General features: G+C 40.7%; 1 protein-coding gene across 6 annotated transcripts in view; it reads left to right on the top strand.

Annotated features, from left to right (window-relative positions):
* NFATC1 (nuclear factor of activated T cells 1) overlaps positions 1-12,771 on the top strand; it is a 111,143-nt gene that overhangs the window by 71,756 nt on the left and 26,616 nt on the right. For 3 of the 6 annotated variants that reach the window (XM_041714231.2, XM_030265602.4, XM_072924196.1), the window contains one exon: positions 6,984-7,670. In XM_041714231.2, coding sequence (XP_041570165.1) covers positions 6,984-7,670 — 687 coding nt within the window. Of the gene's footprint in view, positions 1-6,983; positions 7,671-12,771 lie in introns of those variants that run through there. The other 3 variants (XM_041714232.2, XM_041714233.2, XM_041714234.2) reach the window with 3 other exon arrangements.

Here is a 12,771-nt window from a genome sequence, read left to right on the forward strand (position 1 = left end):
TGATCTGTGTAGAGGCATAGGAAGAATATTGCCTCTCTGTGGTGCTCCATCTTCACCTAGAAGGCCATGAAAAAGCATCACCTGTGTGATTGCCCTGAGAAAGGCAGGGCTGGACAAGTGCTCTGCAGAAGCCCCTGGCTGTGTTCTGACCATCATCAATGATCACTCCTAACAGTTAACTTCCAGTGCATAAAGTTTGTCAGTACTTCAACTTTCAAATATTCCCCTTCAGGTGAAAAAAAAAACCAGACTGTAATTTTGGTCCTTGAACTCCTCTGCATGAGCATTTTGAGGACTCCTTGCCTTGCTTCCCAGTGATTTCACATGTAAGAAGGGATAAAGTCAGCACTAGTGGTGTAAGGTTGTGCATCATCATCAAAAAAGACCTCAGCCCAGTGGGTTTTAACATCTGACAGAGGTGACATAGAAAGCCCTGGCCAGTGCAGACTGAGTATTGTGCACAGTTAAACATCCAGTTGACAGCAGCAGTGGAGCCAGGTGTTGCACCATGCTGTGAAAGCAGCAGTAGAGCAGCCCAAGTGGAATTTCTATCTCTTTCTTATGAAAGAAAGCTAATGCACAATCTTCTCTACTAGAACAACACAAAATGCCCTCCACCTACTTTCTACTTCTCCCCACCTGGTTTAGAAGGGCATGCAACAAATTATAATCTTCTGTCTCATAAATATGTGTAGAATAACCTAATAGTTTAACAGTTGTTAAAAAATATGTAGCAAATGAGTTAGCTGGAAAGCACTTTCGAATCAGATAATGTCACTGTCTGAGATTATGTGGTGAGGTGTATGCACCTTTCCATCTCCTCGGAGCTATTCTTGTATGAAACTGTACATATTAATCTGAACCACTAAAAATCTAAACATAAAACTCAAAAAAAGCTGGTAAGCATGTTTTAGAGTTAGCCCTCCTGATGAGTAGCACCAGTAGTAGTGTACAAGCAAGAGAGGGTGAGTTTGGATACTCATGCAGATAAAAGTTGCATACACACCTGTGCTCCTGCAGTGTCTTGATAGCAGGAGGCTTCCTTTGTGTCTGAGTCACCATGCACTGGATTTAGTAACTAAAAGCAAAGGCTTGATAGCAGCTTGACCTTTAAAAAAGTTTTGTTTTAATAGGTGCCTAGGGAAAATATCAAGTTCACAAACAGCATCTGCACAGGTCCCTGTAGTTGACTCTCTCACAAGATCCCTGGGACTGAGTGCTCATCCCTTGTCGCTGAGGTTGCCACTGCTGCACATATGTTGGCAGGGCATTTCAGAAAGTTTTGCTCAGCCACGCTGCTGCGGTGTTACTGAAGCAGGGATTATGTTTTGTGAGGGCAGCTAGCCCTCACAAGGGCAAGGGGCAGCCAGCCCCTTGCCTCTCCCCAACACTGGCTGCTCCACAGTCAGAACAAGGGGTGAGGCCTAAGTATGCTGGATCCAGCCAGTGCTGCAGCAGCAGCCAGGATTTTGTCTTTGCACAAATCCAGAGTGGCTAAACTGCACATGGAGACGTGTCCACATCCCTAATTAGTCTCTGGTCAACCAGCAGGAAAGCCGTGACAGGAGCTGGGGTGACCAGTGCAATGTCTTTGGAAGGTGTGCTGGCACCTGACTGACAAGGAAGGATTTCAAAGGCACAAACAGCCTTTCAGAGCTCAGCTCAGTGATGGAGATTTAAATAGCTAACCCCTCAGCTCTCTTTGAGAGTCTCATCCCAAATTCTTACCAATTGCCAGACATTTAGTCCAGAAGTTGAAGAAATGTATGTGTGCACATGATGAAAAAAGTAGTGTTTTTATTTTCATACTCTTAACTAAAATCTGTGTGCAGGTGCCAGGGAACTACATCATAGTCTGCATCATGAAAGGAAGCTATTTTGTTGGATAAGTTCAATCAAATTTAGGGTAAAATAAATATATTTTAGTTCCATAAATGTCTAAACTGATAATACTACATGGAAATGGGAATTAGATAGTTGTTAATCAGGCTAAACATCTGTTTAATTGATAATATATTATTTTTTCAGTTCACATATTTTAATAACATTCCTCCTCCCAAAAAAATAAAAACCCATCTGGATTGCTGAAGTGCAAAAGCAAACACACACTTGTTACAATTGTCAAAAAATATATATAATTTATATCTGAGCACTTTCTGACTCCCTTTACTGAATATGCTTGATTTATTATTTTTCTTCTAGGTTTGATATATTAACTTTTTACCTGCTAGAAAGGCCTTTCATTTAAATGTGGGCTTGCAGAACTGGCTGAAATATTTCTCCCAGATTCAGACACACACAGAAGGACCATTGTCTTCCACCAGTGCCTTGGTATGATGTCATAACCCTGATCTCTCTGAGTAAGAAGCTTTGATTTATAGCTAGGGCTGCTGCCAATGTGTGGTTCTTAGAACTTCATATTAAATTAAATGACATAATGATATGAGTTCAGAGCCTAAGAAGGCATCACCAAACTATTGAAAACCAGTTAGAAATTAATTTGCTTATCAGACTAATTTAGTACAGTGACCTCAGTCATATTTCAATATTCAAAATCAAGGACTGTTTAAAACCGTCTGTCAGCTGACCTAATGCATTGTGAAGTAACAGACATTTAAAATTTCACCGTACCAAACTTGCATTCTTTTTTACCTTTTTAGGCAAGGGCCAGATCTTTCAGCACTCTTAAATGAATAGTGTGGCTTCTGAGTGTCATCTTTTGTGTTTACAATTTCACAAATTCTGGCTTCGTTGCTGCAGTTTATTATAGGCAAATATCAGTGTATCACAAATTCAGTCACAGTTTCGCATTTTAGCCAGCTGAAAGTCTGCAAGGCTATGTGCTACCTCAGCATCATGGAGCAGTTCTGAGAAAGAATGATTGTTGCTGTTTGGTATGGCTCTGCTAGATTTAAGAAGAGACTGTTTCTGCTGAAAGTGCTCACAGGTTCTGAAAAGCTGTAGGGCTCTGCAGTTAATTGCTAGCCCCAGGCCTGCTGTGTGACTGACGAGGAGTGTCTCTTTTAGCTGGCAGGGTTTTTCCAAGTCATTCAAGATTTGAAATATTTGAGCTAGAAGTTAGTTAGACTAATACTGTTCTCTGTTAAATATTAATCCTGAGAAAATTAGTGGTGCTGTCTATGTCACATTTCATCTCCCTCTGTGAAATACTCACTTGTGGAAGTCAGTGATGACGGAAGTGGATGTCTGTTATGGCAGCTAGCTTACCATGCCTCCACAGTGGTGTATAACAGGGCTCAAAACCCCTTTTTTGGTCTTGGGTTTGTAAAGACTGGCAGTTCATCAAGCATGAGTCAGTAGATAAATGGTAACACGAGTGCCCAGCTGGCCTGTGAACAGTGCTGTCCACTATGTTGTATTGTGCAGAGGGTGCCCCTGTGAACTGCCTATGGTTCTCCTGTGCAGAGCCCTGATTTGGACTTCATCCTTGAGGGACCCTTCCAAGACAGGGTATTCTATGATTTTCTTATCTAGGAGAAAACGGTGAAAGTCAGTACTAAGGTTTGTATCCTGTTCTAAATCAGGTGCAGTTGCCCAGACCAGCTGAGCATCTCAGTCCCCCAGAAATCAGTGCAACAGTGGGTGAGGGTGTGTTAGTTCCTTGTAGCCTCATTACAGTGTTTGAGTAACACCATAGACACTGTGATGGTCAGTGGGTAGCCAGTGAATACAGTTACAGGCTGTTCCTGCATTTGTTTGGGGAGGTGTGCCTTGAAATACCCATAGCTCTTACTTTGGGCCCTCTAAAGTCCCTTGAAAAGTGGAAGAAAGCAGTTTCCCTTTCAAAGAAAGAATATAAGGTGATTTACACCAACTTCTGACACAATCAGAATTTATATTTTATTTATATTTATTATTATTGATATTTTCAGAATGACCAGATCAGACCCACAGGTAGTTTGAGTTGAGTTTGTAAATACAAACATTGGGAAAGATTTTTGGCCTTTTTTACTCTGTTTGTTGAAGATACACAGGCTGGGGTGAAGCAGGTAATGGGACAGAGTAGCATAAACAAGCCATTAACTGATGTAATGTAGTAATTTGTGGTATTGTGTCCTCCACAAGTCAAGTGCTACAGTTATTTATGCAAAATACTAAAGCTGAGATCTTGCCAGAAGGGGGAATGTTAATGCTCAGCTTTACAGGTCTGATTCCATATAATCTGGATCATTAGTAATGGTTTCTTCTACAGACCTCCCTTCTCCAAACTGGTACCTCATGAAGATGTTTGCTATTTTTTAAGGGGGTTGACTGTCTGCTATCCCAGTCTGTATGATGCTTGCACTCACTCTGCATAGGGTTAGTTGTTATGCAGCTGGCAAAACGCAGAAAAGTCAGATAAAAATCCCTTCACCATTTCAGCAGGAATACTTTTTCTATCTTCCAGTGTGATACTTATTCTAGTGATGAGATTAGCATACGAACAAAATATATGAAACTGAGCAAGGGCTGACTTTCTTTACTGTGTTGATAAAACACATTAAAAAAGGTAATGAAAACAGTTCAGTTGAACAAGTTCAGGCAGGTCTATGCACAAGTGCAAATAGTATTTGTCCATTTAAAGACAATTTGTTTCCCATTACATGAAATAACTGATGCCCATAAGTATTAGTTCAAAGCAAAACAACCCTGACCAGCCCTGACCAGTCTCTGGTTTCCCTCTGAATTTGTAGGCTCCAGAAGTGTCTTTGGCTGCTGTCACCACCTCCAAGTGAGGTTTTGGACTAACAGGTGTGGAATAGAGTCCTTGCCACCTAGCAGTCCTTCACCTGATGCAGAGCAGGGCTTACTGGTGGTCTCCCATTGGCTGCAGTATGTGTAGCAACACACAAAAAAATTCACAATATCCATGACCATTAATCAGACCTCCAAATGCACCCCATTGCTTTTGTAAAGAAAAACTCAGACTTAAATGACAAAAAAAAGTGCAATAGTGTGCTGCAGAAGAACTACAATGAAAAGCCAGCCTGTGATCAGGAACTTGCCTTTTGTAAAGCCTCCAGTCTGCCTGCCACCAGGGCTTATAATCCTTCCCTGGGTTATAACAAGTCAGACAGCTCCAGGGTTTATTTGAGTCGTATTGCCAGTGGTTGAGCATGGAATTATTTAGCACAGGTGTTTCTATAACAGTGATATATTGGGAAAATTCAGTGTTCAACAACCATTATATTTCCAGCTGTGCTATGGTTAGTGCTAACACAGTGAACCTAATATAAAACATGTGAGAATATTTGCTAGCTCAGGAACTTGTTAAAGGTATTTTCTTACAATATCTGAGTTTCTGTGTTTATCTAGGTGCATTTCTTCGGTCTTGCATTTTCCTAAAGGGTGTGATAGTGGTTTTGTAAAGCTGTCACTGAATGTGGAATCTGTTTCTCTCCAGCCAAGTGCATTAGTAGCCCTGCTAGCCAGTGTGCAGCACACAAGCTGGTGAAAATAAGCTTATGAGAAATCCAATGACTGTCCATCACACCTAGCCTATTTGTCTTGAGCAACACCTGTGTATCTGTTACATATATAGATCTGTTTTTACTGGGGTGCTAGAAATCTTGAAACAAGTGTTGCAAGCATCTAAATGTAAAAGAACATAAAAGGAACAAAGTTAACAAGGGGCACGAGGACTGTAAAACAAGGGTAGTGAAGTGCATTCACCACCAACAAAATCCATGAGTGTTAAAAGAGGTTTTATATGTACAGATGGACACGTGTGCTTTAAGGGGCTCAAAAAGACTCATACACAAACATAATAAATGGCTGGAAAATTTGTGGTTTTAAAACACATGCAAATAAAAATACAGTCAGAAACACTCGTGCAACACACATGTATCTGAGCTCAGTTTTGTAAAGATGTTTCATTATTAACTTTGTGCCACAATGGGTTGGTTACTAGAATATTATGAAAAATATTCTCTAGTGTCACCAGAATTTTTTTAGAAAGAACATAAATGTCACTATGCATCCATACATGATCGTTGTATGCATTAGAGTTGCATATGTCTAGAAAAAAATACATCTACGGTCTAGCTTGGCTCTATTATTTGTAATTTTCCTGACAGAGAAAGTGGATCAGTTTTGCCTGTGCACTGCATCTGTTGTAGGAGAAGCTTCAAAGACATCTCTCTTTGATTTGAGAAAGAAAGCTAATGTTGAAAAGACATTAGCTCTTTTGAGAAAGCATCTTTCTTTGATTGGAGAAAGCATCTTTGCATTTGTCATGACTGAGTTGATGCTCACTGACAATCATTTCTGTCCACATTCTGGTAGTTTTTAGAGACGTGACAGCTCAATTAGGGCATCATTTGGGACAGTGGGTAGAGCAAGCAGAGGTCTAAAGCAGGAATCAGTTTTTCTTGGTAGTCAGAGACTGACTAACATTTTTTAGGAGCTGGCATTAGGAAAAATCAAATGCAATTGTGTAAAAAACTAAACAAATAAGATCCTACTCTTTCAAAAATATCCTCATAATTGAAAACTTCTTGTACGTAGCAATTTGTCATGTATCTTTGTAACTTTATTTTCACTGAACTCTAAAAGCCCCATCTCTATCTTACTATGCTCCAGTTTACTGCGTGTACAGACATTTATCAAATGGGCCATCGGTAGCTGTAGAAATGCAGTAGTCTATCCAAGTTAAAATTCTTGCCTTGATTACTACAAATCCATGGAGCCCTTGGGTCCAAAGCTTCCACTGAAGCACAGCTATTTGCAAATAGATTTTTATAGCACATTAGTGCTGGAGGAGAGTCCAAAGAAAATAGTCCTTTTCAATATTAGAACCAGCTGTGCCTTTCTTGTGCTGATGACTCATTCATTTTTTTTATAGGGTGGGAGAGCTAGGCAAAAGACACACAGAGTCTTATTCACGACGTTGTTTGTTTTGCAAAGGGTATCCTAGCCACAAGCCAACTTGATCATACCAATACGCAAGTCATGTTTATTTAAAACCTTTTTTCTTTTAACAGTTCCAATTATAAAAACAGAACCCACAGATGACTATGAGCCTGCTCAAACCTGTGGACCAATGAACCAAGGCTTAAGCCCTCTCTCTAAACCATACTACAGTCAGCAGATCATGATGCCCCCTGATCCTGGTTCGTGCCTCGTGGCCGGCTTTGCCTCCTGTCAGCAGAGAAACGCTGTGATGTCGCCTTCTCCCAGCACAAGCCCCAAGCTGCACGACCTTTCATCCTCTCCTTACAAGTGCATCCCCAACCCGGGCCACAGTCACCTCGGACTTCAGCAGCCCACTGGAGGTGTCCCCACCATACAGGAAGTGCCAAGGTCTATAGTTGTGCACCCAAGCCCCCCCGAGCAATCATCTCACGTCATGCTGCAGCCGCAGGTGAGTCAACATCTGAGCAGTAGCTGTCCCCTTGGTTATCAACAAACACTCTATCCCAACAGTCCCTCTTCTCCAGTTCCATCTGTTACCCAAGAGCCAACCTATTTGCAGTCCTGCAGTCCAACTCACTCATCCATAATGGGTCAACAGCAGCAGCAACTGCCGAAGGTTCACAGAAATGAGTCTCCAACAACCCAACCACTGTCATTGCCAGAGTTGCATGAGGAAAGTAATCATAATTTGGCCCCTATTCCTGTAACGATCAAGCGAGAACCTGAGGAATTGGACCAGATGTACCTGGATGATGGTAAGTCTTCCACGGCACAGGTTTGTGTTCACCATGTTGCTCTATCAATGAGTTCCCTTAAACCCCCCTTCTTTTGAATCCTCGTGGGAAAAAAGTTCCATTTATAGCCTGGTGGAAAGGTGCGGACTTTGCTTGGATTGTCTTTTTGCAGGAAAGGATCCTTTAATTTCATTTGCAGTAATGAAACTGCATTATCTAAGCAATAAATGTTGTTAGTTAGCATAGAGCTCTAGCTGCATGACCAACAGCTATGTTGTAATAATCTTAACTCTATGTTCTTGGCTTACACCCATGCCAGTGACCTGTGGAGCTGCAGTGAAGACATATTTAACATTGTCCCATTCATAATGCAGTGAAACATCTGATGTGCAAATCTGTTCACTGAAACGAAATGTTAAACTGCTCTACTTCAGTTGAAAAGGTTCAAATTAAAAATGGAGGTGTATCTTTCAGGGTCACTTTTCAGTCTGTTTGCATCTGACGTTTAAGACTACATTTTTTTCCCATTTTTATTGTGGCCTTGCTACTGCTTTTTCTTTTCTTTTTTTTTTTCTTTTTCTATTTTGTAAGATTTTGTATGTATAGATATTCTATATGCAGCACTGAAAAGTTGAAATGCTGTGATAAACTTGTAAGACCCTAGTTCCCAAATATTTATTAGTTGAATGTAATAAAAGGGATAATATGGAATTTGGTTATGTGACCTTACTGAACTCTGATTTAGCATTTGCTGCTAAGTATCCCAGTAGTATTCTGGACCCTTACCTTAATGCAGGATGGGAATTCCCTTCCAATAGCCACATAACTTTATGTAACATACCATGCTTGTTGAAGAAGAAATTCCACTTAAATGGCTGCATTGAAACTAATTGATGCCAAGGAACATCTGAATATTATTATCCTTTAGGGAGAATTTAAGGACAATTCATTGCACAGGGTTTTTTTTTTTAAAAAGGACATTTTCTCATCCTGTTTTAAACAGCATGCTACTCACTGAATTAGGATTGCAAATTAATGTTCTGGAGCCTGAGTAGCAGCTCTTTGCTTTTCAACTCTAGGAAATTATTTTTCTTCACAGAAGTGGTTACTGGTTACATGATAGAAAGGTCTAGGGAACTTCCTAATTAGGAGATAAGGTCACTAGTTTTGCACAACACATCTTTTTGACAAGGTTTTCTTCATACAGAGTGCGTTTTTATCTCTTACCTATGCTGCAAGGAACATTATTTCAACAAGCTAAATGAGAAATGTACACAAACAAAAAAAAAAAAGCCTTACCAGAGTTTTGGGGTTGAGAAAAAAACAGAATTTATGTATGTAAGTAGGAGAATTTAGATAAATCTAAACCTAGTGTATAGCTGGCTTTTGAAAACTGCAAGAAAGAGGCAGCCTTCCTGCCTTTCCTCTCAAAAATCCAGCAGCCTCTTCTCAGACAGAACCATGAAAGCTGCCTTTGGCTGGTCCCTACTGGAGACATGGGAATGTGTCTCACGGATGAAGGATGAATGAAGCTCCTCATCCATGTCTGCTTTAGGTTTCTCGTGGAGGAACAGAGGAACTTTTATTACCATGTGGTCTCAGAGAGGGGTTTTAGTATCTTCAGCAATGCTCATTCTCTCTGACAAAGCGCAAGTGGTTTTGCCTTTAACTTTATCTCTGTTCCATCACTCCTCTCTGGACACGCATGTGCACCAGTCCTCTAACAGATTATCAGAACTAATTGTAGAAGCCACCATGTAGACCTGCACTGATACCTGAGGCTGACTTTGAGGATCTCTTCAGCTAGCCAACCCAGATATACTTCCCTTTGTCATCCATAAAGCTTTCAAAATCCTTTTGTGGCTGACCACAAGAACTATAGACCAAGAAAGACATTAACAGTCCTGATAACAATATATAATAGGAAGGAGCCCAAGCCTTTCTAGTTCAATGAATTAAGTACCACCAGTTCCCTCTAAGGGGGTCAATCAGAAATGGCTAAAGCGATATTTAGGTTTGTTTCAGGGATCACACTTTTGGAGCTCAACCCACATGAGCAGCACCTTTTCCTATCTAAACCTTATCTCACTGCCTGAAGAAAAGGTCATCTGCTCTATGCATATCTGAAGTTGACAACTACCCTCTTTATATTTGTCTCAGTACCTGAACGAGGGGCTAAAAGCAGGAAGTGTTTCTTGTTGGATTTGTGCTGGCCAAGACGCCTTGTTCAAACCATGCAGATCTCTGGCATGCCTCAGACACATAGCACAGGAGCATGAAACTGTGAGTCAGGCTGGAAGCCTGTTTAGGCTATAGCTATATGCTATATGCATTTCATGAAGGCAGCGTTTTCACCACCACTACAGATATTGGTTTCACATTAAATTTAAACTGATGGAACTGCAGGCTCCTATGGAAAGGGTGGTCTCAATCTGTCTTGCTCTGTCATGTTCTTGCTGCTTCCTTCAAGTCATATCAATTGATTATGGAGCAGCAGAGCAGGATAAAGGAAAATTAACCTGCCCAAAATAGCAAAATCTGCACAGTTTTCTGTTTGGTCAATTCATGGAACCATGTCCACTAGCTGGATCCAGCCCTCGAGAGCGGGGCAAGAATCCTGGTGCTGTGAGTCAAGGGGTGCTACCAGCTCACTCTGGGTGACAGAAGCCCACCAATAGGCCAGAGCAAGTGTGAGTTGAAGTCACTTCTGATGTGATCTTATCCTCCCCAGCAACTATCTAAACACTCATCCTGTTTTGGTTAAAAATCCTCTTCACCTGTCAGTTCCGGAAGGGTGACGTCTGGGCTCTGTCACACAGTCTCAAAGGGCAGTTTGGCCACTCTGGTAACTGCCTAGAAACCACCAGTGATTGCTCCTGGTATCCCAGGAGGTGCTGCTCACTAAGATCAGCAGGTAAAAGGCAAAGCACATATGCAGAAGTGCCTTTGTGCCTGGTACTGTTTCATTCACACCTCTGACCATAACAGTGGAACAAGGGACCGTGAGTTTTGGCAAGTGGCTCATACTAGATAGGAGTAACTTGTTTTTCCATGTACCTGACTTTTTTTTTTAATAGCAGCTTTTTGAAGGTATCATCATTTTTAATTACTAGTATATCCACCTCTAAGTGTTTTTTCTTGTTGAAGGAGTGGGTGGAATATCTGTAGTACTTGTGAACAACATGAAAGCCAGAGACAGGTCAGGTGTACTTAACTGCTTCCTTTGCCTGCTACTCTGAGTATAACAACTCTTTTCTTCATGTCTGATTAATGAAATATTTTAATGACATTAAAAATAAAATTCTCAAAGCATCACTCATTTTAAAAAATACCTCTTCAGAGGATCTTGTAGTTATTTAATACCTCCACTTTTATTTAAAAGTATTTAAGAAATGTGAGGTATTGACATCTAACATACTTAAGGGACTGCCAGAAAAATAAAATATCCAATTGATTTTCCCAGATTTTAACTGATAAAATGTTGGTAGCTTGTTTATCACTTTAGGAAGGTTTGATTTATATATCTAATATATGTAGGGCAGTTTTGGACCACTATAAACAGAAATAATTTTGTTTCAGCTTATTGGTTCAAAGTAATATTCATTCCTTTAGTTCTGGAATATGTCCAAATATAGACCATTTACACTGCAAAGTATAGATGGAAAAAAACAGTCAATGAATTTATATAAATAGAGATCCTTTATATGACATTTTTCTGCTTTGGTAAAAGGTGGGTAGCTGAAGTAATATAAAGGGAGTGCACAAAGAGAATTCCATTTTGGCAAGTAAGTTCTGGTCTTGGCAATCTTACTTTAAATCAAAATCCACAGTAGCCACCTGGGCTCCTCATTAAATGTGCTGTCCATCTCAGCATGAGAGTATGTGATTCCACATACAGAACGTATTTAAAACTCATGCCGTAAAGTGATACCTGATATATTATGGCTATGCTCTTGATACTGAAAGGTATCTGGCTTGGATACCAGCACCCGTTTCAAATCATTTTGAGTTCAGCCTCTTAGCAAAGATTATGGCTGACTACCTTCGCTGCTTTCACAGGAAAATTTGATTAAAAGTGGTTGAAATTGTGACATTTATGCGTGGTTTTGGTCCTCTGTGAGAGTCCATGGTCCTTTGCAGTGGGAGAGGGAGTGTCTGCTGTCCTGTGCACCAGGAGCTCCTGCAGATACCCGCAGGTCACTGGGGCACCCTGGTAGTGATGCTGGGACTGACGGTCTCTCCATGTGCGTGTGCCACTCCTGCTCTAGACAGTGAAGGTTAAGTGATATTTGCCTTTCAGATCTAACCTGGGAGGAGTGTGGGGTGCTAGGGTGCTGAAGCTCATGGAAAGTCATTAGGAAGACAGGCTTGAGGGACCTCTTTAGTACAAGTCCATGCTGCAATTTCCTTTAAGATAATACATAGTTTTTATAGGTATTGATGTATCTGCTATACAGCCCTTTGAGACGTGAAGTGGAATTAGTATTGTCCAAAGAGATGGATAGTTTGGGGAACCTACAAGCTGATGAGAATTCTTCCTGGTCCCTTGAACCAGATGTGAAAATTTACCTAATTTATATCTTTGAGATCTTTATCTTTTGAGTGTGCTTGTCTCTGCAGTTATCTAACTAGTACTTCAATCAAAAGCTATGCTAGTCTGCTCTTGAACTAATCCCCTTTTTCAGTTGACTAGGGCATCTCAGGCAATTTTTGAGAATTTTAACTGCCCTTCTTAGTGGTAGAAGAAACCCAAAGCCAGAGGCAGGAGAGTGGAAGTTCACACAGCTTTCTGGATGTCCAGGCAGCTGGGAACTGGCCAGGCTCACAACAGGAGATGCTGTAGGTGACTTGAAATCACCTTCCTCATCCCCATTTCCCTTTCCTGGACCTAGTGTAGCCTGTATGAAGCACAGAAGTGAGCTCCAAGTCTTTCATTTCACCAGGATGGATAATGCCAAGAAATATTTTTCAGGTTGTAACTGGCATTCCCATGAGCTATTAGATATTTTACCTGCAGCAGAATGACATTCATTTGTGAAATTATTTCCTACTTTAGGAAACATCAAAGAATGTAGTTTTCTTTACAGATGAAAATGAAGCTATTCTGAAAAAGCAAAGGGGA

The sequence above is a fragment of the Taeniopygia guttata genome, chromosome 2 (genome assembly GCF_048771995.1).
Source record: "Taeniopygia guttata chromosome 2, bTaeGut7.mat, whole genome shotgun sequence".
NCBI lineage: Eukaryota > Metazoa > Chordata > Aves > Passeriformes > Estrildidae > Taeniopygia > Taeniopygia guttata.